Below are 20,739 nucleotides of genomic sequence, written 5' to 3' on the forward strand. Positions count from 1 at the left end.
GATCTGCATTCTTCATTGCTTTTGCCCCAATTCCAGCATTCATCTTCTTGAAAAATCACATCCTTGCTAATGATGATTTTCTTGGAAACTGGATGATATAATCTGTATGCCTTTGATTCATCACTTACTCCCAATAAAACACACTTCTTGCTTTTTTCATCTAATTTGCTTCTCTTCTGGTCTGGAACATGTGCATGAGCTACACACCCAAAAACTCGAAAATAATCAACCATTGGCTTCACATTGCTCCATGCCTCTTTTGGAGTTTTGTTCTGCACAGCCATAGTAGGACATCTATTGAGGATATGCACACTCCATTTTACTGCTTCGGGCCAAAACATTTTAGGAACCTGCTTCTTAGCTAACATAGAACGCACCATGTTTATTATCGTTCTATTTTTCCTCTCTGCAACTCCGTTTTGTTGAGGAGTATAGGCTGCAATCAATTGTCTACTAATGCCTTGATTTTAGCAAAATTCTACAAACTCATTTGAGGTAAATTCACCACCTCTATCTGTCCTCAAAGAAGCAATATATGCACCAATCTCCTTTTCAACATGAGCTTTAAAATTTCTAAACATGGAAAAAGCTTCTGATTTTTCATGTAAGAAATAAATCCAAGTTTTACGAGTGAAATCATCAATAAAACTTAGGATGTACCTCTTGTTGCTATTTGATTCTGGTTTAATATGTCTGCATATGTCTGCATGCACAAGTTGTAACTTGTTTGATGCTCTCCATAAACTCTTCTTAGGCATATAGTTTCTGTGTTGCTTTCCAGTTAAACATTCTATGCATATCTTCTTTGGAATCTTGACCGAAGGCAACCCAATTACCATCTTCTTATCAAAAAGTGTCCTCAATCCGTTATAGCCTAAGTGACCAAACCGGCAATGCCAAAGATGAGATTCATTTTCTGATACAATTTGGAAACACGAAGAAGCTTTTGGAATCATGGTAGCCAACACAGAAAACATTCTATTTCCACTCATATCTAACTGCATAATTAATCCTTTCTCAAAATGATATACCCTACACTTCCCATGTTGAATCAAAATAGTTAAGCCTTTTTCTTGAAGTTGCCCTATGCTCAATAGATTATTCTTAAGTTCAGGAACATAATAGACACCAGAAATTGCCTGAGTAAATCCATTCACTTGCATACGAATGATACCTTTTCCCACAACAACCATTCTGATGTTATTGCCAAGTTTTACAGTTTGGCTAAAGCTTTCATCCAGTTCTGAGAACCACTTCCATTTTGTCTTGCTCCAATTCAACATAAGACATTAATAACAATTCTTCATCTTTTTCCTTCTCTAATTCAACATAATTGGCATTTTTCTCCCAATCAGAACATTTATATTGATAGTGTCCTAACTTGTGACATTTGAAGCATTCAATAACAACTTTATTGAATAATTGTCTTCCCCTTCGTCGACCTCCTCTAAATGAACCATTACCTCTACCTCTACCTCTTCCTCTACTTGCTTTGTCTTCGTGGGAGATCTTCAGAACCTGCTCTTCTTCTCCACGACTTCTCATCCTCTGCTCATGAACAAGAAGACTACTTTGCAACTCATCAATAGTCATCATGTCTAAGTTGTTGGATTCTTCAATTGAGCATACCACATAATCAAATTTTGAGATCATTGATCTCAAAATCTTTGCAGTAATGACTGTTTCACTCATACTTTCACCATGAGCCTTCATTTTGTTGGCTATGGTTAAAGTACGAGAAAAATATGCATTCACTATTTCTCCTTCCTTCATTTGAAGAATCTCAAAATCTTTGTGTAAAGCTTGCAGTTGAGCCCTTTTGACCCTGGTTAAACCTTGAAATTTTTGCTTCATTGAATCCCATATATTTTTTGTCGTGTCCCTCTTGAGGATTGTTTCAAGGACTTCACGATCTATTGCCTGGAAAAGGTAATTCTTTACCTTTAAGTCCTTCAACTTCTGCTCCTCGATCAATTTGCATTGTGCCTCCGTAGGCTCTATTCCATCTGCCACCATCAATATCCCATTCTCAATGAGATCCCAATATTCTTTGGAGCGGAGAAAATTCTCCATCAACATTGCCCAATGATCATAATGACCATTAAACCTTGGAATTGCAAGCTGCACAAAACTGCTACTCCCACCTTCTGTCATTCTTCTCAACTCGTTCTACTCGAAAGAAAGAAAAACTGCAGTTTCTTTCTTGACTCACACTCACTGTTTTCTTCACACACTCACTGTTTTCCTCACATGCACTCAATATCAGGCCCCTACAATGGAGCTCTGATACCAATTGTTAAAAAGAACAATGACATACAAGTTTTAGAGAGAATGCTTTTTTTCTTAATCTTCAAATTCAACTACTGCAGTTACAAAGTTACAAATATATAGACTATTGCAGTTACAATATATTTAAAACTACTCCACATAACTACTCCATATAACTACTCCACATAACTCCTAATTACAAGAAACTACCACTAACTTCTTAACTTCTATTCACATCAACAAGAAGGCCCTCACTGAACTACTTCATTGAAGCCACAAGATCAAGTGTGGGGCCTGAAGATGTTAGGGAAGGATATTTTGTTGTTCTTGCAACAAAGGGTGGAGAATCCAAAAGGTTCATTGTTGGCTTACATTACTTGAATGATCCTGCTTGCATGGGATTGCGAGATCAAGCTCAGGAAGAGTTTGGTTTCAGACAAAAGGGAGCTCTTGCAATCCCTTGTCAGCCTCAAGAATTACAGAAAATTCCAGAAGGTGGGAGAGCATAGAGCAAAGAAGAACCAAAGGTGTTGGAAAAAATGTGATTGAAATACTATTGATATGATCATCCAAATTAAACTTCCTATATATGACATACAAGTATATAAGAAGTTTTATTTCCTACTTATTGCTTATTAAGTCTTTTGTTACAGCTTAGGAAGAAGTGTATGCACAACAGTAGATGATTCATTTCTCTAGGTCAATTGATTTTCATCACTTGTTGCAAGTAATAAAAGTTTCTTTGGTTCGTGCCATCTGGGGATGAAATTTGGTGCAACTTGTTTAAAATTCTCTCTATCCAGATTACAGGCCCTAGTAGATTCCTAAGAACTAGTATTATTCTCCGTGGAATTGTTAACTTTATTACTTATTAGAATCTCAGTTGACAATACTGTGCAAAACAGAACAAAACAAACTAAGAACAAATCCCGTGTAAAAACAAGAGACATTGTGATTGTGGTATGGTGATTACTCCGTTTAACTTCCAAATTAGCAAAATTGGTAGAGTATTAATTTGGCCACTATAAAATTGAAGAAGTGAGGGAAATTAAGTGGAGAGGTTATACAGAATTTCACTTAAAAAAACGTTTTCTATTTTTATTTTTAATCAAAAAATGATTTTATTTTCACATTTTTTTGGTTTTTGAATATTTATAAAAAAAAAAACAATAAAGTTTGTTTTTATCTTTCTATATCAAGTTTATAAAACAGAAAATAAAATAAAAAAATTACAATTAAAACTAAAAACAAAACATTTTTCAAACCAACAACCCCAAAATTATCAAAATTTGGAAAATGATGTAATTTCCAGTACCAATAATTTTTACAAAGTTCTTTCATTTTTTCACAAAAATTATTGCAAAGCTTGACCTTCTATAGTTAGGGATTAGTCCAATTAAGTTAATATTGCACACCCACCCTCCTACAGCGAAAAAGATTAATATTGAACACTAGTGTACATTAACCAATTGACCTAATTAACTAAACGAAACCAAGTTAAAAAAAAAAACAATGTACCTGATTTGACACCAACCTAATTAGCTTCAACTCATTTTATTTGGGAGAAAGTACTAGAGGTCTAGAGCAGTGTTTCTAAACGAGAGAAAGGAGGACAAAAAACCTCAATTATCCTCACTTTTGTCTTTGATATTACTCGGTATTATTGACACCTCTTCAATTTCTAATTCTATTTTCCAAAAGAACTTGAATTATTTTTTAAGATCTTAATCAAACAAAGCATAAGCCATAAGTGATTTCATCCTTCTGATGGTATATAAAGATATTATGTAGACACTTCATTCTGTAAGAATTTAGCTGCCGATGCCTCCAAGGTGGCAACGAATTAATAATCCTGTGTAAGGGTGTTATGGTTTTTCATGAATTAATTCAACTCGGTGGGAACTTCAGAGAAAATGAGAAAGAGATTTCAAGCAAATGCCATGCGGAGTAGTAGTGTTGAAGGGCAAAATGAGAAAGAGATTTCAAATAATGCTGAAGAACATTCTGACAATAGCTTTGATAATGAAGGGCAAAATTCACCTGTTTCTTGACTTCTCCTTAGCATTTTTTTAAAGATCCTTTCTTTATTTTTGGTATTTTGGTCTTGGTTTGTTCTGTAGGTTTTTCTTATCGTCAATATTAATTATTAATCTTTTATTAAAATATTATTAGTAAAAGATTCGAACTTATGACTTATCTCATATTTTCCCTTCAACTCTTAAAATTCTATTTTAGACCACCAAGTTAATCTTACAACTCTTGGTTTATCTTATAGTAACCATGTTTAGACCAATCATTTTATTTACGAACCTGAAGGATTGTGTTTTGAACGTACTGGCATATATGAACATATTGGACTGATCTATATATGCATGCAATCATGAACTATTGCAGTCACAAACTTGTCTCCAGGCCCCTACTCAACTTGCTGTAGACCTAGACCCCATTGACAATTGCATACGTTGCAACTTGCAGATATTAATGATAATCATACAATAACACATGTAAGCCAACGTCACACTAAACTCCAAGCAGAATAGAGGTAAAGGTCTTGATTCTTACAAGTCAAGAAGCATATCTTGTGGCAATCCTTTCCCTGTTACAAATTTGATTGATCCTATCCACATATATGGTTGAATATAGATTTTATCCTTTGACCTGTCAAATAATGGCATTAAATAATGCAATGTATATGGTCAGACTCACTACACAGTATAGAGTCAAGAAATTTTTTGTTTGTTTCTGCATGATCTCAGTATCGATAGCCAAACTCAGCATATAGTTATACCAAGCTGAATATTCATATGCTCTTAAGTTCACTAGTTCACTATCGATCATCTTATATCAAGAAGAAATTACCATTCTGTCAAAAAATAATTGTCATCACTTCTATAACTTTCACTCAGTTCCTTTATTGTTTCTCTCTCTCTATCTCTCTCTCTCATACTCATATGTCCAAAAGATGTACATTTATCATTGCACTACTTTGTTCTCTCGCTAGGCTTCTAGTATAGTAAAAAATGTCTTGCGAAGAGGGAAAGGTATGTGCAAGTTTTGTAACTTAATACTGCAGCATGCAGAACTAACTTGGTACATCTTGCACCGGTTTTGTCTTGGTTTTCTTTCAATAATGTATTTGCTTATAAAAAAATGAGAGAAATGATAGAAAGACACATTCTGACACACACTTTTAATACACTATCTATTATTATTGAAATTTATTAAAAATAATAAAATTTTGTAACTTTTATATCATATTTAATAATTTTTTTATATATAATTTATAATTTTTAATAAATTTTAACTAATTAGAAAGACTATGTTTAGAAAAATATGTCAAAAAGATTATAAAAAAAAAGTGTATTCTAACATTCTTCAAGGAAACTTGAGTAACTACAAATCGCACCAAGTGCAGCAACAAGAAAATCAATTAATGAGAGTGTAATAATATTCATGTTAATTTAGGTTATAATATCATTATTAATTGTAAATTAGGTGCGTGAACATAAATGAGCTGTTAAATTTTATTAAACTAATGGAGAGGAAAAGGAGAAAACATTGTATAAGATTTTAAAAAAAAAATCGGATGTGGGCCGGCCCGTTTAACCAAGCTAAACAGTTTAAGTTTGATTGTGGACTTCTAAACATAAAGTCTGTGGGACATGCTAAGTACACCCAACAACATCGCTGATGCACCAACAATTAGGTGAATTGGACAAAATTATCCTTCTGTCAAATTTTGAAAATAAACGCAAGGATTTTGCAGGGGGCTTAGCTGTATACTTAACTCTACCTAAAATCACATAGAAAACTCAAATGGACAAAAATACCCTTTATTATCTCATTTACTCACCAGGCACCCCCCACTCTCAACCCTAACGCACATCCCTCTGGTTCTCTCTTTCTTTCTTTCTTATCGAATCTAGTTATAATTTGATATTGGAGAACCTGTAATAGACAAAAACTAAACACTGCTAGATTGCACTTCCAGAACTATGCATGCATTCCGAAACAAATTATTCAAAATATATGTTATTTTTTGGATTACTTGTTCCAGATTTATGTATGCGTACAATTTTAGATAACCAATTAATTTGTCATTCAATACTTAACAAATATACTATGTGATAAGAACACATGGAGTTTATATATCCTTAAGATGTTGAAATGGGTAGTATACAAGAAACTAACATGTATCCATCACCTTACTGTCGTATCAGTGTCTCTGTTAAGTATTAGATAATTTGTTAATCGGTGTACCAAAATCGCACAAATTTAAAAATAAAAGGACTAAAGTTACAAAATAGGAAATTAAAATCACATATAAATTAATTATATTAGCTAGGGAAATCAATTAAGCCTATATCTAATAATAAGCTCATTTTTACGGTTACTTTTAAGAAATAAACAACAAACGCGGCAATGCTTCAAAGAGAACAGATTTTTGGCCTAGTAAACATCCAATTTTAATTGATTTTAAGGACTATTGGATTAGAAAAATAAATAAATCTATGTGATAAGATATCCGACACCATTTACAATTATGCAGAATCTGCACTATTGTTGTCACCTACCAGGCCACTACCCCCCTTACGCACGATAAAAACAACTCATATTAATTACTTGTTCTTGATAATGATATAACTCAGAAATAACAACACATACCAATTCCACTGCTAACTATAAATTAAATAGATTTGGAAAAACATTGATAATTAATTACAATACAATTCACATGAAGCATCATACCGTGATTTCCTCCCTAGTGAAACTTTGATATTATATATTTTGTCATATTGTAATTTGCACTTAAAAGTAAAAACATCGAAGGAAGAACTCATTTTTGAAGTTTTGTAAATCACATGATAAAGATCATCAAACTTTAGTTAATTGTAAGGAATATTGAGTTAAATTAGAAAATTTAAATCTTTATGATTTTTTTAAAAAGCAAAGTGATTTATTGATATAAGGAATTAAAATGTTTATGGTACCATAAATTCTAAATAAAACAGAATAAACCAGAAGATATATATCCAAATAAACTGTGTAAACAGGTGCACCAGATACTTCCTCCCACAACACGGTTATATTTTATCATGAGCCCGCAACACGGTTAAAATCCATTTGTTTGTTCTCCAGACATCGTTATAAGAAGCAAGAAACAAAATCTCACCTAACAAATATTTCAATCAGAAACCGCGCACTTGGTTTAGAAGATTTGTTCTGTGACCATTCAAATCAATCAAAATCCTGCATTGAAACACAGATGAATCAATATTCACAACGAATCAATTAAAAAAAAAACACACACACACACACACACAATTTTCATTTAGCTAGGCCGAAATAACTGGCATAACTATCACTCAACTGAAAATCAAATTGTTGGATTACGACGAGTGTTAAATACTTTGTTGCACATTTTTTTAATACACTTTTTTCTACCATTGAGTTAGAAATTATTAAAAATTACATAAATAATTAGAGATATTGTTCATTAAATAAAATGTAAGACTTACAAAACTTTATAATTTCCACAAAAAAAAATCAACTAATAAAAGACTATATTTAAAAGAATATGTTAAAACAATTATCATAGGATTTCTCTCTATTAGAAATCATATATATTGTTCCCTCTGATGTTAAATATAAGTAAAAAAAAATGTTTGTATTTAAGTCTTAAATATAAATAAATTTCAATTTTTTATTTAATTAGACTATTTTTAAAATGTGCTTCATTTAATAAAAAATTTGTGTTTAATATCAAGTTTAAATAAAAGATAATTTAAAAAATATTTTTTTAATTGAAATTGACATAATTTAATAACGTTAATTAAATTTCTTAATAAATATAAAATATGTCGAGTATTTTTTTTCCTTATAATTAACAAATATTGCAATCCGAAAGGTTTAGAAGATGTGTATGTGTTCAGCAAGCATTCAAATCAATCAAAATCTTGCAGAGAAAGACAACATTAAGGGCATATTATTATACGGTAACACTAAGACATAGGGACCACAAAATCTTGGCTCTCCCACAACGATAAAAAAAACTTCTTGATGCTTTGGAGAAGGAAGATATTGACGTTTCAAATAATTGCAATAAATACACGGTATGGCTACATGTACACTTGCCCCTCCTTAGTGCGAAGCCACCAATAATCAAGACTTTTTATGTGATTCACATTGTTCTCATTGTATATAAATAGTCAAACTCAGCACATAGATGAGCAAGCTCAAAAGTTCACCACTAACTCACTATATCCTATCAAGAAGAAAAAACTATCATTCAGAGTTGAAGATGATGCTTAGTTCTTTTGTTGGGAAAATAGAAAAGGGTGTTTCACACTTCGTTCACAAAAATCCCCCACTGAGGTACTTGAATGAAGCCACAACCACGAGTGTGGTGCCAGATGATGTTAGGGAAGGATATTTTGCTGTTCTTACAACAAATGGTGGAGAATCCAAAAGATTCATTGTTGGCTTACATTACTTGAATGATCCTGCTTTCTTGGGACTGCTTGATCAAGCTGAAGAAGAGTTTGGTCTCAGGCAAAAGGGAGCTCTTGCAATCCCCTGTCAGTCTCAAGAATTACAGAAGATTCTAGAATGTTGCAGAGTGTAAAGCAGAGAAGCATCAAAGGTGCATGCAGAAAGGGATCACTCATGACACAAATACTATAATAATATTGATGTTCCTATCTCCCTATGATAGACAACAATCAAGGGAGTTTTAATTTTCTTGTTATAACTAATTAAGCCTCTTGTTACAGCTTGAAGATGTATATGCAGATGATTCAATATATTCTTTTAAGTTAATTAACTGTTACCAGTACCACTTCTTGCAATGATGAAAACTTAAGCTGCATTTAGCACTACGGCATCAATAGTTTGATTTCTTTGGTTTAGACATATACTATTTTTGGGGGGATGAAATTGGTTGCAACTTGTTTCAAGTGTTATTCTCCGTTGTTATAAACTTTGTACGAGCATCCAGTTCATAAACCTAGAAAAGGATCCAATGATATCTATAAAAAAAAAAAATGAAACAAATTTAAAACATCCCTTATCTTACCAATAGTAAGATAATGTGGTGTGGAAGAAATTATTATATGATCCATAACATTAATCTTAACATGACATGTAGTCAAGATATTCACTTTAAAGTGTTAATAAAATTCAGCTATTAATTACGAAGAAATTGATTAAGATTTTAGACAGATGATAATTTCAGACTAGATTCAATCCTCTAGAGTTTAAAAAGAAACAGCAGGATATGCAGTTATAAATCCAACCAATAAAATTTAATTTTACAATTTAATATATTATATATTATGTTATACTACAAATTCTATGGATGAGAGTTTTTGCAATTCTACAGCCGAGGATTGGGATCCTTTTCAGAGCATACAATAATTTCTCATGGGGATGAGTGGATTACTCCATCACTGCAACTACAAGCCTTTGAATAATTAGTTGATATGCCATTACTTTTTTCTTTGTTACATCGATTACAAAGATGTTTGATTGTTACTATCAGTTGTTTCTGAATACTTACAAAGGCTGGCGTGGCATAATATCTAGAATATCTTTCATGAGTTATTTTGTAAGAAAAAGAAAAAACTTAAAAAGACCATATTTCTTAGTGATATGTATGCTCCAACATGCTTACACTGCTGAAAAAGATTAAAAGAGTGTTCGTTCGTTGGCACTCTTATCTCATTTTGGATGATGACGTTATAGTTCTAAAGGATTGTAATGATATATATAATTCAGATGGAGAGTATCTAAAGATTCGTTTCATTGATACTGTAACCCAAATATATACTTAGACTACATATAAATCGACTAACTCTGCAATGAATAGTAACTGAATAATAGCTTCAAAACCATGAGCGGATCTACCTATTAATTTGAGTTTGGGGCAGCTGCTTCACAAACTTCTAAAAATTTCTTAATATAATATACTTAAAAAAACTTCGTACCCCATTGCCCAGAGGCTCTTCGCTATGCGAAGGTATGGGGGAGGGAACGCAGCCTTACCCTTGCATATGCAAAGAGGCTGTTTCCGGATTCGAACCCATGACCAACAAGTCACCAAGGCACAACTTTACCGCTGCACCAGGGCTCGCCCTCTCTTAATATAATATACATGTATAATTATTTTGAAATGTAATAAAAAAAAGTCAACCCATAATATAAGCAATGTTTTAAAAATTGGATCGATTATCGACTCGGTTAAAGACTAAATCAATGATCAAACTGATGAGTAGCTAATTGAATCGCATGACTTGATCTAATAGAGACGCAGCAGAGCTGCATCAGTATAGCAGGCTTTTGATGTATTGGGCCATGCAAGACATCAATTTTGAGTGAAAAACAGTCTGCCCAGAGTTGAGTTATACCGGTTTAATCCAGTTTGATGACATAACTACCAGTTTAATAGCATTTCTAACCCAATGATTGATTCAACCCAATGATAATAAGTCTTGTTCCCGACCAGTCCAATCAGGGTTTTTAAACTATGAATATAAGTATTCATCTAATACGGAACCTCAGAACAGATAATAATAAAACAAAGAATTCAGGAAAATGAGAAGTAGTAATTTTGCATCCCCCAAAAGCTATCCCTACACCTACTAAATAACAGAAAGGAAACTGCCCACTAACTCTCTCCCACTCTCTCCTGTAGCCAACTGCCCACTCTCTCCTGTTACAAACTGTCTACTCTCTCCTGTAACAAACTGCCCACTAACTTATTCCTCTTCTACCCCTCTTTTCTTTCTACGGGAATACACTAACCATTCCCTTGGGCCTTTCTGCATCTCATGAACTAAAGGCTCCAAAGGCCCATTGCGAATTTGGTTCCTATCAACACTCTCTCCTTGAAGTAAAGTCTTGTCCTCAAGACTCAATTCTGGAAACTGGCTCTTCAATGTCAATTCGTCTTCCCAAGTTGCTTCATCTACGCTTTTCCCCTTCCATTGTACTAGCCACTAGTTGACTCTTTCGCCTCTCTTCATTATACTACGAGTTGCCAACACCAGTTCTGGTTCAATTTCTCCTTCACGGTCATCCTCCAATCCACTAGGCAGTGTGCTTTCAACTTTGTAATCTTCATGTGCTTTTTTAGCAAGGACACATGGAAAATTGGGTGTATCTTGGAACTTGTAGGCAATTTCAACTTATAAGCTACTTCCCCAATCCTCTCAATCACCTCGAAAGGCCCATAGTATCTAGCGCTTAATTTCGGACTGATTCTTGCAGCCACAGAATGCTGCCTATGTTGCTTCAATTTGAGGAACACCAAGTCACCTATCTCAAAATTCATCTCCTTTCTATGCTTATCCGCTTGTGTCTTCATCCTCTCTTGTGCTCTTGCCAAGAGATTTTTCAATTGTCTCAAAGCTTCATCCCTATCTTGCAATTCCCTTTGAACTACTTCCACCTTCACTTCTCCTTGTACTCATCTTGAGTGTTGTACCTTGTAGTTTCAAGAATTCTTTCCAGAACAGACTCATAAACAACGGATCACGATCACTCACAACAGAATTGGGTACCCCATGAAACCTAATCGCCTCTTTCACAAATATTTCAGCTATGGCTCGTGCTGTGTAAGGGTGTCTTAATGGAATAAAATGACTATATTTAGATAGCCTGTCTACCACGACTAGAATGGCCTCAAACCCTTTGGATCTCGGGAGCCCCGTGATAAAATCTAAAGATATATCTTCCCATACTTGATTCGGTATTGGTAAAGGTTGTAATAAACCTCTAGGGGCTGTTGTTAAGTATTTCTGGCGTTGACAAACATCACAGTCCTGCACAAACCTCATAATATCTCCCTTCATTCCTTTCCAAAACAGATTCGAAGCAAGACGCCTATAAGTACGATAAAACCCGGAGTGTCCTCCTTGGGGAGTAGCATGAAACTCTTCCATTAACTTAGGAATCCAGCTTGAGGTTTCAGCAACTACTAATCTGTCTTTGAAGAATAACACACCTTGTTTATACTCAAAACCAATATGCTTTCCTTGATCTTGCTTCAAGTCTTCAATAACCTTCCTCCAAGTGGAACTTTCATGCACTTCAGTTATTAAATTTTAGCAGTCCAACCACACCGGTATGTATGCTAAGGAATTAAGCTCCATCTCCCCCATGCTTCTTGATAATGCATCCGCCCCCTTGTTTTCTAAACCCGGTTTGTATACAATCTCGAAATTATACCCCAACAACTTAGCTAGCCAATTTTGCTGGCTCCCCGTGGTAATTCTTTGTTGGAGAAGTTGCTTCAAACTCTTTTGATCGGAATAGACAGTGAATTTCCTTCCAAGTAAGTAGGGACACCAATGTTGTATAGCCAATGCCACTGCCATTAACTCTCTTTCATGAGCAGATTTAGTGACATTTCTGCTACTTAAAGCCTTGCTAAAGTACGCCACTGGTTTCCTGCTTTGCATCAAAATGGCCCCAATTCCTAAACCGGATGCATCACATTCAAGCTCAAATTCTTGTTCAAAATTGGGCAAGGTTAGGACAGGGACTGAAGTAATCTTATTCTTTAGTTCCTCAAAAGCCTTTTGAGCCTGGTCATTCCACTCTAGCTATCTTTCCATAGTCTTTGATGAACTTTCTATAATAGCCTGTGATACCAAGGAACCCACGTACTCCCTTGACATTAGTGGGAACTGGCCAATCCAGCACGCTTTTCACTTTGTTTGGGTCCACCTCTATCCCTTGCTTTGAAATGACATGTCCTAGGTACTCTATGCTTCTTTGCCCAAAATTACACTTCTCCTTGTTGGCATAAAGTTGTTGCTTCCTCAGAACTTCCAAGACACATTTCAATTGCTCCATATGCTACTCCCATTCCTTGCTATACACCAATATATCGTAAAAGAAAACTAGCACCCCCCTTCTTAGAAACTTTCTAAAAACCTCATTCATGAGAGAGTGAAAGGTAGAGGGCGCATTCATTAGCCCAAAGCGCATAACTAGATACTCATAATGTCCCTCATGTGTCCTGAAAGCAGTTTTGTGAATGTCATCCTTCTTCATTCAAACTTGATGGTATCCGAACCTCAAATCTAACTTGGAGAAATAGGTGGAACCATGAAACTCATCTAGTAGTTCTTCAATCACTGGGATTGGGAATTTATCCGGAACCGTGGCCTTGTTGAGAGCTCTATAATCCACACACATCCTCCACTTGTTGTTTTTCTTTTTAACTAGAATTACCGGACTTGAATATTCACTTTGACTTGGCCTTATATGACCAATCTCCAACAACTCTTTCACTTGTTTTTCTATCTCGTTCTTTTGATGGTAAGAATATCTATATGGCCTTACGTTGATTGGATCATGTCCCTGTTTCAGCTTAATTGTATGCTCCTTCACACGAACAGGAGGTAATCCCTTCGGTTCCACAAAGACATCATCAAAACTGGTAAGAATGTCTCCCAGAGCTCATTGCTGCTCACTGTTCAGCCCATTCTCCTTCTACTCCTGTCTTTCATCAAGTACCCCACACAAAGTGGCAAACAAAGACTCCTCTTGATTTACTCCTCTCAAGGTTTTCGTTCCCAGTTCTGTTTCAAACTTCATTATCTGCGTATTCCAATCTACTGTCATTACCCCTAGAGTTTTTAGCCAAGACATACCCAAAATAACATCAATATCTTCCAAATCGAACAAGACAGCATCAAGTGTGAACCTTCCTGCCTCTGTCTCTATTTTGATTTCTTTACACATACCACTGGTTTCAGTCGTGTGGCCATCCCCCATCAAAATTTTCATTGATTATGTCTCCTCCCATGTCCAACCTAAAGCTTCAACCAATTTCCTTGAAATGAAATTATGGGTCGCCTCGCTGTCAATGAGAAGAAGAATGGGAATTCCACTTTTTTTTTTTTGGTCAACAAAAATAAATTATATTAATAATGAAGTACCAGAGGTACTAAGGATACAAAGAGGCATAAACCACAGTCACCTGGTTCCAAAGACAGACTACAATCAGTCTCAAAAGGAACCAGAAACTGAAATGAATACATATTAATTACTACGAAATATAACTATTTATATTCCCCCCTGCTATTAATTACTACAAAATATTAATTCCACTTATCTTCTGTTGTAGCTTCATGGTACTATGGCTCCTCTGTCTCATTGTCCTTGTTTATATTTTTCAGCGCCATCTCCCCTTGCGTTTGGGCCTGGCCCATTAGTTCCCTTGCCTCCGTAATTTCTTGACCCAGTTCGACCCATTGCCACCAAGGGATTTCTCTGGCCCGATGCGGTCCTAGTTCCGGATTCCATACATGTGTCTCCACGTCCCACCCATGCTCTGTTTTTGCTAGTCATCTCCATTTTGACGGCCCTCGCTATATTCATCAAACGTCCTCTCGTTAACAGATTGGCAACGTGCAAGCTCTTCAAACCATGTGCGAAGCAAGCGAAATATTGTTCGTCTTGCAATTTGGGAATCTGAGCAATTAAACATTCAAACCGTTGAATGTAGTCATCAATGCTCCTCGTCTGTTGCAGCGCCGATAATTGCTCATATGCTGTTCCCTTCCCTGCATACCTCTGCATCAGTTCATACTTCAATTCCTCCCACGTCAGGTTCTCATTCTCAAGCAGTAACAAATTGAAGAAATGAACGGTCCCGTTCTCCATGCTAATCTGGGCGAGCCTCACCTTCACCTCGTCGCTTGTTTCCTGCACCTGGAAATAGATTTCAGCCCTTGAAATCCAGCCGACGGGATCTTCGCCAGTGAAAGAAGGGAGCTCCACCTTCTTGATCGATTGTCGGAATTCGTCTAGTGCTTCTGCTTCTAAGCTCTTCCAAACTGAACCAGCACTGATCGGATTTGGCCTCTTTCCACCATGCTCTCCGTTCGTTTTGGCCTTGCGACTTCCGCCATGTGATCCTTCTCCCTCTTCTCCATCGTTGATGTTCATCATCAAGCTCTTCGTCACCAGTTCTAGGATCTTCGACTGGTTCTCCTTTGCTTCTTTTGCTTCTGCTTGTATCGCCTCCATCATCGATTTCATCATCTCCAAATCACCTTCAACCTTTTCCATCCTCGCGTCCATCGCTGATTCGTCCGCTGGTTTTCCTCCTCCTCTACGTTTTTTCATTCACCGTCCTGAGAGATATATCCGGCAGGTCGGACCAATAATACAGAACCTCAGAACAGATAATAATAAAACAAAGAATTCAGGAAAATGAGAAGTAGTAATTCTGCATTAGACTGGAAATCATAAAAACTACAAAGGAGAAGGTCCCCCTTGTCCCAGTGCTGAGCTCCTAAATAGAGTACCTCGTAGGTTCTCTCTATTCCCACCAAAAACAGAAAAGATCCCCCCAAAAGCTATCCCTACACCTACTAAATAACAAAAAGGAAACTGCCCACTAACTCTCTCCCACTCTCTCTTGTAACCAACTGCCCACTCTCTCCTGTAACAAACTGCCCACTAACTTATTCCTCTTCTACCCCTCTTTTCTTTCTATGGGAATACACTAACCATTTCCTTGGGCCTTTCTGCATCTCATGAACTAAAGGCTCCAAAGGCCCATTGTGAATTTGGTTCCTATCATCATCCCACAAATTCATACAGTATATATAAGTATTGTTCCTGCATTTGCTGATAAAAAAACAAAGATGGTATTGTTTCTGCAACATAAAATTTCCCAATCCACCATCATTTACAGTCACATTTTATTATTTCAGAACTTATACCAACCTCATTTATTTTTCAATTCTATAATGTAGTATTTTTAAACTTTAACATGGTGTAATTACGTTTCATTGTTTTTAATGTGTTGTAACTTTAAATTTGCTTTTAATAGTGCAAGTTTTAGAAAGTCATGGATGTCACTCACAACTTAATAGAAGTTTGTTAAACGTTTTTTAGTAGAATCATGGTTTATGTAGAACTTATAAAACCGGTATGATGTTAAAATGAGCCACTTCACAGCGGTGTTAAAATGGAATCTAATATATGTATGTACTCCATAAGGCAATCACCGAATTGAGCATGTTGATTCCAGGAATCTCTAGTATCATGATTCATTTTCATAACACAGATTTGGGGTTAAGATAAAACTACAGCTAATTCCATGTATCGGTCACCTTCCAACTACTAACTAGGATCACAAATCCAGTAACTTCCTCCAGAATAAGCCTCAAAGGCAAAAATAGTATATTTACTTTCAAGACATACACAAATTAGGACAGCTATTTAGCATCTAAAAAAGAAAACAACACTACGAAGATAACTCTCAATTGATCCAATTTGAGATAAATACTTATAAGTTTAATCTGCATTTAGCAGACTTCAAAAGTCAATGTACCATCTGAACTGAGACACCTGAGACTCAATTGTTAACAAATCATGCCAATGTTCAATCTCTTGCCTCTCTTATTTATATAATAATGAAAATACATTACAGACTCCATATGTATTAACAATGAATGAAGTACATAAGATCCTTATACGCAGCATAATATACTCTTTTTTTTTTAGAGAACAGAATAATATACTTAAAACATGAAACAGATTCTCCTAAATATTTTAGTTCATATCTGTACACCTATGGTATCACATGACCAAATAATACTGATCAATGAAATTAATTCACCTCAGAACAATTATTAGGCCCAACTGGTTCTCTCAAGCAACTAGAAATTGCCATAACTGCTGCTTCAATAGATGCATCTTCCCCCTGTATCATTTGGTGTTAAGTTAAACCGTTAACTAGGCTAATTAAAAATAGCTACACTGAGAAGCAAGAGACTACCTTTTCTTTCCAATAGAAAATGTTCCCATACTTCCCAGCCAAGCGATTCCAAAAGCTACGTGGGACATCCAAATCAACCGTAGCACCAACATTGAAATTCAATATATTGCCTGCTCAGAACCACTTCATATATTAAAGAAGCCAAAAAAAACACAAAGGAAGAACAAAAGTAACAAAGAAAAGTGTGATGGTTCACTTACCAAATGTGGGATCAGCAACAAAAACAACTGTTCTGTCATCTACTTGCCAGAAATCTTTAATAGCCAAACCTGCAGAGTTTATTAGTTTCAGCTTTCAAGCTTAAATAATAATAGTCTTAAACCCTTAAATTTCAATAGCAGCTTGTGAGTTACATGAGATCCATATTATGCTAAATTGTGCAATGACCATAGAAAAGAAAACCTGGCGTAACAGGATAGTTCTGGGCCAAAACTCTTAACTTGAATCCAGTATCCGCTTCAAGAGCAGCAATCTCTTCTGCTAGTCTTTTCTCCTGCAGAAAAAGCATCAATTGAATATCATTGACATTCTTTCTTCCCTCAACTCACGAACTCAGTAATTCAGTTGTAAGCGTAACTTCATTTTGAATAGGAAATAAAAGAAGCAGCATCATGTTATTGCTACCTTAGAAGCTTTTGGTTTCAAAAAACTTTTTTTGTTTCCATTTGTTGCTTTTATTGTTAATTAAAAAAATATGGCCTTATAATATTTGTAACTAAAATAAGAATTTAATTAGAATGGCATCCAATCACAAATTGTCATTTATGGTAAATTTATTGGTTTTTATAATAATTACTTTAAAAGTTTTGAGATCTTTTCTGATTGTCTTACAATATAAAAATCTCTGCACTGCCAGTGTATGATTAAACTCTTAAAAAAAACAAAAATAAGTAGAGTTTAATAGACATGTTTTGTCAATATAAAAGTTTTTGCACTATCAAACAATCAGAAATCATCTTTAGTAAATTGGTACAACGTTTATAGTAATTGTTATAAAAGTAAACAAATTTACCATTCATAGCAATTTGTGCTTAGATCACATTATAAAAAAAAAAAAAACAGAAAATGTTTCCTCAAACCATACAAATTCCAATTTCATTTCATACAAACAGGTCGATTTCAATTCCTGAGCTTCAAAAAATGCATTGTCACGTCAAAGACTTGAATTAAAGTGTTTGCAAAGATTGCGAGAACACGAGACCTGTCCATCGGATAGGAACCCAGCAACATCAATGACAGTACTAAACTCCTTGGGGAGCAACTCTGGCTTGTTCACACCAACTTTTGCAGCCTCAGCCACGCCAATTCCTACAAAGTTTGAGACTTTGAGTTTCAATTCTACGACTGCAGCATTAAAAAGAAAAAAGAGGGGTAGTGACAATTACCTCCGAATAATAACCCAAGTGAGAGTGCCCCAGAGAGAGCAAAATGAAGAGGCTTGAAGTGCCACGGGGTGCGTGTTGGAAATGAAGGGACACGACACGACAGCGTCTTAGGTTGTAATGTCCGAACAGGAAGAAGCGAGCGAGGCGGGGAAGTGAGAGATGCAGATAAAGATGATAACGATGGAATGTGAAGAAGATAATGAGAATGAGCCATCATCATCTTCCCTTCTCTGGAAACACGCGCATGTTACTTAGTTGTTATGGTTACTTTTTGGAAGGTTTCGGTTTAGGCCCATCATTATGATCATCTATTTCGGTTTAGGTGGATAAGGTGTTGCTGGGCTTATGGTTATGGGTAACTTGGGGATGGCCCATCATTATAATTACCTATAGTCCCTCCATCCAAAATAAATATGGTCTTAAATTGTTTTACATATACTAAAAAAAATTAATAAATAAATGAAAAAAATAATAAAATTAATTTTATTAAATAGATGAAAGATAATAATATTAATATTATATTCAAAAATTAAAGTGACATTTATAAGAGATATTAATAGAAAAGAACAATTAAAGTTATATTGAAAAATTAAATATAACACTTATTTTTAGATAAATTTCTTTCCCAAATGAAACACTTATTAACATTACAATAGAAATATAATTTCATTATAAAAATAGTCAACAGAATCATGTTTCAATTATATTTTCACTCCAAGTATATGCAACTGAATTGTTATTTCATGGGAAAAGCAATTTTGGAAATAAGTAAAAGCTCACTCACATGGGTAATGAAAATAACAAAAAGACTAAAATATAATTTTAGTTCTCCTATTTTTGTCAATCATCATTTTTAGTCTTTTATTTTAAAATTGAGATATTTAGTCATCTTATTTTATAAAATTAGTAATTTTGATTCTCCCATCCAAATCAATGACGTTAGCCATTATAAATTAATTTTTGATTAATTAAAATGTATTTAATTAAAAAAAAAAAAAGCCATGGAAAACTAATCTAATAAGCGGCGAATCCAAACCTGACCTTCACCTACGACGTCGGCTTTGGCATCTGCCGCCATTAATTCCACTTTAAGCAATAAACCCAAACCAGCCTCAAACATCATTAGCTATTGTCGTCATTTGTGCGTTCTGCTATATTATTTTAACGAAACATTTTTCATTCGAAAATTTGTGTGCATATAAAATAACTAACTAATTATCTATAATTGTGATTGTTTATATATAATGCTACAAGCATTTTTCTGATCCTCAGTGTCCCAATTCTTATAATTGCATTTCTTGCCATTGCACACCTAATTATTACTAGGAGGATCAACTTCATTTTACTGCATTTCTCGGACATTTCTTATGCTTGTTAATTTGTGACATTTTTTTAATTTAATTTGAGAAGAAAAAAGCATATTAACAAAAGAGACAACAGATCCAGAACCAAAGAAACACGAAGAAAGCCACTACGGGACCAAAATTATTGATTTTATACATAAAAGAATTAAATATTTCTATTTTAAAATAAAAAATTAAAATTAAGAATTGACAAATATAGGAAAAACAAAATTATATTTTAACCTAAAAAATAGTGGTGATAATAGCACCTCCTCCTGTTCTTTGAAACAACGTCATTTTTTTATTCAATTTAAGTTTGTTGCTACAGGAGTTTAAACTTTAACTGTTTGGATGGAACATTTTAGCAATTCAAAGAAATTGAAATGCATGATCAAAACTAGATAGTATTCCACAGTTCTCTCAATACTTTCAACTCTGAAAATATATGAGCATTGCCAATATCAAATATTTATTAAACCTTAAAAAAATAAGATTAATATAATAAATTTTATATTCATCATCATCTAAAGCTTTAAAATTTTTGGATAAAAAAATGGTATCACATCTAAAAATTATTCAAATCGTTCAATCGAATGGCTAATATGAATAGTAGGGTTGTTCACAATTCAATTCGAAGGAGAAAATTGAACCAAATAGAAAAACAGTTCAAAGGAACTGAACTTATTTGTTTATTTTTAACACCAAACTGAACTAAACTGTTTACAAGTTCAGTTAACTGATTCTATGTTAAAAAAATGTACTGGACTATTATAAATTACCAAGTTGGACATTTTTTTAAGTGAACTAAATTGTTATTGAACCTGTTCTACTGAAGTTTTTCTGATCTGTTTTTGAGCTATTTTGCTGAAAAAATTTTAAACATGCGTCAACAGCAAGAATTTCATACTGAGCTTGGAAGTTTCTATTAAAAGAATCATGT

General features: G+C 34.5%; 3 protein-coding genes across 5 annotated transcripts; 1 reads left to right on the plus strand and 2 right to left on the minus strand.

The window, feature by feature from the left end:
* Positions 1-1,233: 1,233 nt before the first annotated feature.
* On the minus strand, positions 1,234-2,154 carry LOC114370344. The gene has a single exon (XM_028327654.1). The coding sequence runs from the start codon at positions 2,152-2,154 to the stop codon at positions 1,234-1,236; it is 921 nt and encodes a 306-aa protein (XP_028183455.1).
* Positions 2,155-7,272: 5,118 nt separating this feature from the next.
* LOC114372145 (thylakoid lumenal 15.0 kDa protein 2, chloroplastic) lies at positions 7,273-18,735 on the minus strand. 3 transcript variants are annotated; one of them, XM_028329571.1, is made up of 7 exons: positions 18,457-18,735; positions 18,273-18,379; positions 17,474-17,564; positions 17,272-17,340; positions 17,072-17,181; positions 16,913-16,996; positions 7,273-7,518 (listed from the first exon to the last, which is right to left on the minus strand). In XM_028329571.1, the coding sequence occupies exons 1-7, from the start codon at positions 18,674-18,676 to the stop codon at positions 7,507-7,509; spliced, it is 693 nt and encodes a 230-aa protein (XP_028185372.1). In that variant the 5' UTR covers positions 18,677-18,735; the 3' UTR covers positions 7,273-7,506. The 3 variants fall into 3 exon arrangements, with proteins under 3 accessions (XP_028185372.1, XP_028185371.1, XP_028185373.1); XM_028329570.1 differs by lacking the exon at positions 7,273-7,518 and adding an exon at positions 14,169-15,416; XM_028329572.1 differs by lacking the exon at positions 7,273-7,518 and having other exon boundaries at positions 16,547-16,996.
* On the plus strand, positions 8,412-9,140 carry LOC114372146 (auxin-induced protein 6B-like). Its single transcript, XM_028329573.1, has one exon. The coding sequence runs from the start codon at positions 8,495-8,497 to the stop codon at positions 8,891-8,893; it is 399 nt and encodes a 132-aa protein (XP_028185374.1). The 5' UTR covers positions 8,412-8,494; the 3' UTR covers positions 8,894-9,140.
* Positions 18,736-20,739: the final 2,004 nt, after the last annotated feature.

This window comes from Glycine soja, chromosome 10 (assembly GCF_004193775.1).
Source record: "Glycine soja cultivar W05 chromosome 10, ASM419377v2, whole genome shotgun sequence".
NCBI lineage: Eukaryota > Viridiplantae > Streptophyta > Magnoliopsida > Fabales > Fabaceae > Glycine > Glycine soja.

Coding starts and splice junctions, on each gene's coding strand:
- LOC114372146 (XM_028329573.1), top strand. CDS start 8,495: ATGAGCAAGCTCAAAAGTTCACCACTAACTCACTATATCCTATCAAGA.
- LOC114372145 (XM_028329571.1), bottom strand. CDS start 18,676: ATGATGATGGCTCATTCTCATTATCTTCTTCACATTCCATCGTTATCA. Junction 17,565..18,272: donor GGTTCCTATCCGATGGACAG/GTCTCGTGTTCT, acceptor CTTTTTCTGCAG/GAGAAAAGACTAGCAGAAGA. Junction 16,997..17,071: donor TTTTCTATTGGAAAGAAAAG/GTAGTCTCTTGC, acceptor CAAATGATACAG/GGGGAAGATGCATCTATTGA.
- LOC114370344 (XM_028327654.1), bottom strand. CDS start 2,154: ATGACAGAAGGTGGGAGTAGCAGTTTTGTGCAGCTTGCAATTCCAAGG.